The sequence below is a fragment of the Priapulus caudatus genome, unplaced genomic scaffold, assembly GCF_000485595.1.
Source record: "Priapulus caudatus unplaced genomic scaffold, Priapulus_caudatus-5.0.1 Scaffold1393, whole genome shotgun sequence".
Classification (NCBI taxonomy): domain Eukaryota; kingdom Metazoa; phylum Priapulida; class Priapulimorpha; order Priapulimorphida; family Priapulidae; genus Priapulus; species Priapulus caudatus.
In genome coordinates, this window is record NW_014578454.1 from 33,502 (window position 1) to 40,206 (window position 6,705).

At 44.6% G+C, this 6,705-nt stretch overlaps 1 protein-coding gene across 1 annotated transcript in view; it reads right to left on the minus strand.

Moving 5' to 3' along the window:
- Window positions 1-479: 479 nt before the first annotated feature.
- LOC106816484 (mastin-like) overlaps window positions 480-6,705 on the minus strand; it is an 8,020-nt gene continuing 1,794 nt past the window's right edge. The window contains exons 3-7 of the mRNA XM_014821109.1: window positions 3,329-3,451; window positions 2,822-2,898; window positions 2,595-2,707; window positions 1,484-1,588; window positions 480-489 (exon numbers count right to left, since the gene is read on the minus strand). Of these exons, the coding sequence (XP_014676595.1) occupies window positions 480-489; window positions 1,484-1,588; window positions 2,595-2,707; window positions 2,822-2,898; window positions 3,329-3,451 (428 nt within the window). The remainder of the gene's footprint in view (window positions 490-1,483; window positions 1,589-2,594; window positions 2,708-2,821; window positions 2,899-3,328; window positions 3,452-6,705) is intronic.

Below are 6,705 nucleotides of genomic sequence, written 5' to 3' on the forward strand. Positions count from 1 at the left end.
AAGGAGAAGATAAGAGAGTGAGAGCGCGAACATATTTGTGTGTTAACGTGTGATTACCTGCAACTGATGACATTCTTAATTAAAGTAATGTAACTATAATACGTCATTAAACTATCACATGAATTCCTTTCTATGCATTTATTTGGGGTGGCCTATTGCTACTGTATGTTTATTGCTAGTCAACTTAATGGTGTACTAATTTAGGACGTGTGGTAGTGACCCTAGGTACAGCTTACTGCCGTAATTACTATGAGTGAGATTGAGGTCGTAACGATGCCGCACAAGAACGGCCAAACAGCGCAAATTAAATATTGATTCTGGGACAATCCTAATGAAGACTGATAGTCACAGAAATCAGGAACAAGGAGGACGGATTTTTCCCGGTTATAGATAAGAAAAATATAGAGCAAACCAATAGATTATTCCGCGTTTATTATATATTACAACAACAAAGACAACACGGCATATTGACAAAAACACTACTCTATCCTGCCGAGGTTGTAAAAATATAGGCGTCAAAATATAGGCAGACAGTTTATAAGACAATATTTTGAACGGATTAAAGTCAATATTTAAGGTTGGAACAAACGATTGTAGACGACGACGTACGTACGTCGTCTAGTTTGTAGATTAATCGTGTGAATTTTATCTAAGCTTTTATACACTGCGGACTCTTAGTTATTTCATATAGCGTAATCACTAACACGACAAAGCCGCCTAATAATATCTACCTCAAATTACCATATAATATCGATCCTAGATAATTACTAAATAATGTTACGCTAAACTTATAACGCCATAGACTGTGTAGAATGATTGCTCTGTCTCGCCACGGGTGCAATGGTTGCAACGCACAATGCGCGTTGAGAAGATTAACTAAACAAAATCGGCAAACTAAACAACAATGTCAAATAAAATGCAAGGCGAACACATAAAGCCAACGCTACATACAGTAGGAATAGAACATGCTATTTACCTTCATGTTCTACACAAATTTACTCAGAGTAAGTTTCGCGCCGAGACGCACAAACACACAACACGCGCGTACCACGTCACACACCCTCACGAGGCAACCACAAACACACACACACAGCACGTACTACACAAGCACGCACAAAACAAACACACGGAACGCACGCAAAACAGCACGAACGCACGGCATACACCACCACCACATGCTCCCACTCAACACCCACACACGCACGCACGCACGCCGACATGGCGCATCACACACGCTCCACACGACCACACAACGCAACGCACGCCACGCTACACACACGCCACGATCCACCACCGCACCAAGAACGCCGCACACACACGCACGTACCATCACAACGCGCACACAACACTCATCACCACGACACACACATCACACACCATACATATATAGTATATTATATATATATTACGTTGTTGTGGTATAAGAGAGAGAGAGAGAGAGAGACAGAGGAACGTGAGATAGACACGCGGCAGAGATTCTAACGAGAAGCTAGATAAGCTTACATATCTGTATTTCTCGTCAGGTGGCGACCAGTCGTAGATGCGCAGCGTGCCGAAGCTAACGATGTACAGCTCGGGAGACTCCAGCCTGAGACACACATGTCAGACAGCAGAGCATGAGATAATCAGACATGAGAGACAGCAGAGAATGAGATATTATCAGACGCATGAGAGACAGCAGAGAATGAGATATAATCAGACATGAGAGACAGCAGAGAATGAGATAATAAGACAAATGAGAGACAGCAGAGAATGAGATATTATCAGACGCATGAGAGACAGCAGAGAATGAGATATAATCAGACATGAGAGCAAAGAATGGGATAATCAGACATGAGAGATAGCAGAGAATGAGATAATCAGACAAATGAGGGACAGCAGAGAATTAGATAATCAGACAAATGAGAGACAGCAGAGCCTGAGATATTATCAGACATGAGCGCAGAGAATGGGATTATCAGACATGAGAGACAGCAGAGCATGAAATAATCAGACATGAGAGATAGCAGAGAATGAGATAATCAGACATGAGGGACAGCAGAGAATGAGATAATCAGACATGAGAGACAGCAGAGCATGAGATAATCAGACATGAGAGCAGATGTCTTACAAGAAGATTAACATGAATATATCTCGAAATTTATGTACATTATCTCATTAAACACACACGCACACACATACGCGCGCACACACGCGCGCATGCACGCACACACACGCATGCATACACACACACACACATACACATACGCGCGCATGCACACACACACACGCGCGCACATACACACACACACGCATGCATACACACACACACACACGCGCGCATGCACGCACAAACACAGGTGCATGCACGCACAAACACGCGCACACACATACGCACACACGCGCGCATGCACACACAAACACGCGCACACACATACGCACACACGCGCGATGCACGCACAAACACGGGCGCATGCACGCAAAAACACGCGCACAGACACACGCGCACACGTAATGTTCTTTCATCATGTCACGTTTATCTTTTGCCGACGCCTGGTTGTAAATACGTCGTTGCTATGGCGACTAAAAGCAGACGATAGAAGAAGCACGTGTACCCGTTGACGCAGTGAGCGGCAGTGGCGACCCAGTTCTCTGTTATGAGCACACCGCCACAGATGAAGCCAAGCTGCCAGTCAGAGTTGACGAGCCGCCAGCGATAGAGCGCCACCTAGTGACAATACACTTGGTCATATTTAATCGTGAGGATGTTGTAAATTTGATAACATACTATATATATATATATATATATATATATAATTATCCTTATAATCCCGGTGTTTACCTGGTAAGGTTTATCGGCTATGTCGGCTACTGGGTCTCCTCCCACAATGAATCCATCTCCTACCTGCTCCCTGCCAGCTACAGGTAACAACAATCAACCACCGCGATATATCAACTCATATATATACCATGCACCCTATCATTGCCAGTTACCGATGGACCGCTACTCGATAATGCTAGAGTAGATTATGGTACAAATTGCATAAAAAATACATTGTACCGACATTTGATCATTCGTTCACATTTTTTTGAAGCAGCATCGACTATCTCCTACGGGTCGAGATGTTTATAGATTCGCTTTAATTAAATTGTTAATATTATTATTAATTAATGGTATATTATTATTTTTTTCTTTAATATAAAAATATTATATTAGCATATTATTTAAATTTTTTTTTTTCGACCGTCGTAGCGTGGCCTATGTCGTCTCGTGGTGCGTGGAGCCGCATCAAGCCGCTACGAATACAGGGTGTATATACACGTAGTTATACCGCGTGAACACACTCACTCTCTTTCGCATCCGGCACGCGGAGACCATTCGGCAGTATCGGAAACGAGGGCGGGTCATCGTTATACTCTATAGCTTCCTCGGGATCCGACGGAGGGCGCCTCCGGTTACCGCCCTGAGCATCTGTTGACAGAGAAAGAAGGAGAACATGAGAGGGAGAGAGAGAGAGCGATGGGCGATGGGGAGAGAGCAAGAGCGAGAGAGAGAGAGAGAGAGTGCGCGAGGGGAGAGAGCGAGGGAGAGAAAGCGCGAGTGGGAGAGAGCGAAGGAGAGGGGTAGAGAGCGAGGGTGAGAGAGCGAGGGGGAGAGAGAGAGTGCGAGAGAGAGAGAGAGAGCGCGAGAAAGAAAGAGAGAGCGAAAGCGAGAAAAGAGATAGAGAGAAGAGAGCGAGGGGGAGAGAGGCAGAGCAAGCTGAGAGTAGAGCGAGTGGAGCGGAGCGAGGGAGAGAGAAAGCAGAGACGAGAGAGCAGAGAGAGGGGAGAGCAGTGCGTGCACCGAAGAGAGGGAGGAAAGAATTGAGTGGCGAGACGGAAAGCGAGAGCGTATAGAGATAGATAGATAGATAGATAGATGATAGATAGATAGATAGATAGATAGATAATAGATAGATAGATAAATAAAGATAGATAGTAGATAGATTAGATAGATCAAAGAGATTAGATAGATAGATGATATGATAGATGAGATACGATAGAAGTATAGATAGATAGATAAATAGATACGTAGATAGATAACTAGATAGATAGATAAATAGATAGATAGATAGATAGATAGATAGCATAGATAAATAGATAGATAGATAGATTGATAAGATTAGATAGATAGATAGATAGATAGATAGATAGATAGATACGATAGATAGAGTAGATAGATAGACAGACAGACAGAGCGGGAGAGACTAGGAATTTTGATTATGTATTTCTTGTCACCATTATTTCAGTTAACTTTCCGCGCGCGCGCATACACCACTCGACACGTGAGCACAACACTTCATGTAGGTCAATATATTCACCCACTGCCGTCTGGTCAGTTTCACTCGACATGAATAAAGCCAGCCAAGATAAATCGACAAGGTGATCATCTCTCTACAGAAGTCGCCAACGATGCTTACGCGCTGGTGGGGAAGGAAGGCCGCGCTGCCAGCGCGGCACGCGATTGACGTATTTCTACGCGCATGATTTGATGACGTTGTTCTCACTCGGCAGGCGTTTGCTATAAGGAAGCCTATTGGTCCGAAACAAATCAAAATGAAATCCAACATACCGCACCGGACACATGAACGATTTGAAATCACAAGCAAACGTCAACACGAGCACCAATATTCGAAACCAATTCTCATACGAACAGCGATATCGAAACCTACATTTCAAGCACGAGCACAAAATATCAAAACCAAACCGCACCGGTAAAATCTTCTCTGTGTCGGACACCGCGCCAACGACGCTAATCTCGGCGTACTCATCTTAGGTCGCTGCCAATATATCTCACGACAACATTATGCCCAACGCGAGTCTGAACCCTTGCAGCTGGAAAGAGCGCCCGTTCTCACTTATGGCCAGGTCATTCGGCCAAACTACCGGTAGAGTCATCGACCGCTAGAGGGCGGGCCGAGCACATTACTAGAGCCACATTCATTAGTAATTAAATGACGGATTGGCCGTGTGTGTGATTAGCTCGTGCGTCATCACCGAGGTGTCCTAACTGACCGGCGGACATTTAAACTGTCCGTGAGCTAGAACGCTTTCGCTTCGGCGACGGCAACGTCGTTTGTCCTGAAAACTGTCTCGGCTACGTGTCACCCCCACCGTATTCATTACATCCGATTGTTGATTATATCCATGTGTTGCGGCGGACGCTAACATCGTATTTGTCTGCAAAACTGTTTTGCTTTCGTTGTTTCGAGTGATCAGCCATGTGGTACGGACTCTAGCGTCGAGCGAGTATAGGTCCTAAGCTAATCTACGTTCCTTCACTTGCGGGGCAACAACACGGAGGCGGAAAAGCGCCGTGAAACATCAATCTCCGTCGTTCGTGCACGTTCTGTCTTTCTGAGCTGCTGTTATATAGTGATCTCATTTCGCCTGTTTTCGGGCAGCTCATCGTACTAGTATATCGTAGACCAACTAGTTACACGGTTGATTTACGATGTTGACAGTTGATTTTGCCCTGAACCTGACGTAGAGAAGCGTACCAGACGTCAATGCGTACACGATCGAGAACAATTAATGTTTAAAGCACTGTTAAAATATTACGCGTACAGCTATGGCTTCCACACTCGTCACACTTCTTTCTGCCCGCGGATACCAAATAAATTCAACTTTACCGAAAGCTTTAAGATTAAATATTTCTCAAAAAAAGCTAAAGCGATCATACATTGCATCTGCTAAGATAGCAGGCAACGTAAAACTTCACATTAAAACAAGTTAAAACAAGTTAACTTTGTGAAAACGCTCTGTTGAGTACTAAAGTTTCTCAAGCAGTTGAATCTAGGCGTGCAATTGATCGTAAAGTTCGTCGGTTCTGAATTACAGATGTTGCTGTTTGCGCTGGCGACGGTCAAATCCAATAGCTATTAGAAAGACAGCAACAGTTGCGACAAAATGTGGCCGCAACCAAGTTAACAAACATACAATTTTTATTGCGGTTAAGACAAGATGAGCAGCCAGTGCAGCCGCTGGTCTGCAGCAACTTGCAGCGAATGACATTTGGGCGCAGCACTTAAATACTGTGTCGCGTTTCAACTAAAGCTCGCCTTAGTTTCGTCACATAGGTGCGGGTGGTACGTGCGCATGCGTCGTGCCTGAGCGGTGTGTTTCTTGCTACGGAAAATGTGTCGAGCGAGGAATGAGGGCCGCAGCGATGACTATGGTGAACAATGTGTGTGTGTGTGTTGTGTGTGTGTGTGTGTTTGTTTGTTTGTTTGTCGGTGTGAATGTGTGTGGATGTGTGTGTGTGTGTATGTTGTGTTTGTTTGTTCTGTTTGGGTGTGTGTGTGTGGTGTGTGTGTGTGTCTCTGTGTGTGTGTGTGTCTCTCTCTCTGTGCTGCCCTGTTGTGAAGTTGTGATGTGTTGTGTGTGTGTGTGTTGAGATAAGTTCAGGCGACACCAAATGCGGTCGTGCGTGCGGAATGTAGTGTTGCTGCTGCGTAGCTCGGCTGTGTGTACTGTATGTACATCCCCGAGCTGCACGATGCGCGAGTGCGATCACTGTGTTGCGTAGGCGTTCTGTTGACCCTCGGTTAGCAACTACGTGATAATTACGAATCTCTAATTAAAGAATTAATGAAGAAGATCCGCTATATACAAAAACACTTAAACGACTTAGTTGCATACAAAAAACATCAAACCAAACATCAAAATCCAGTAGCAAAACAACGT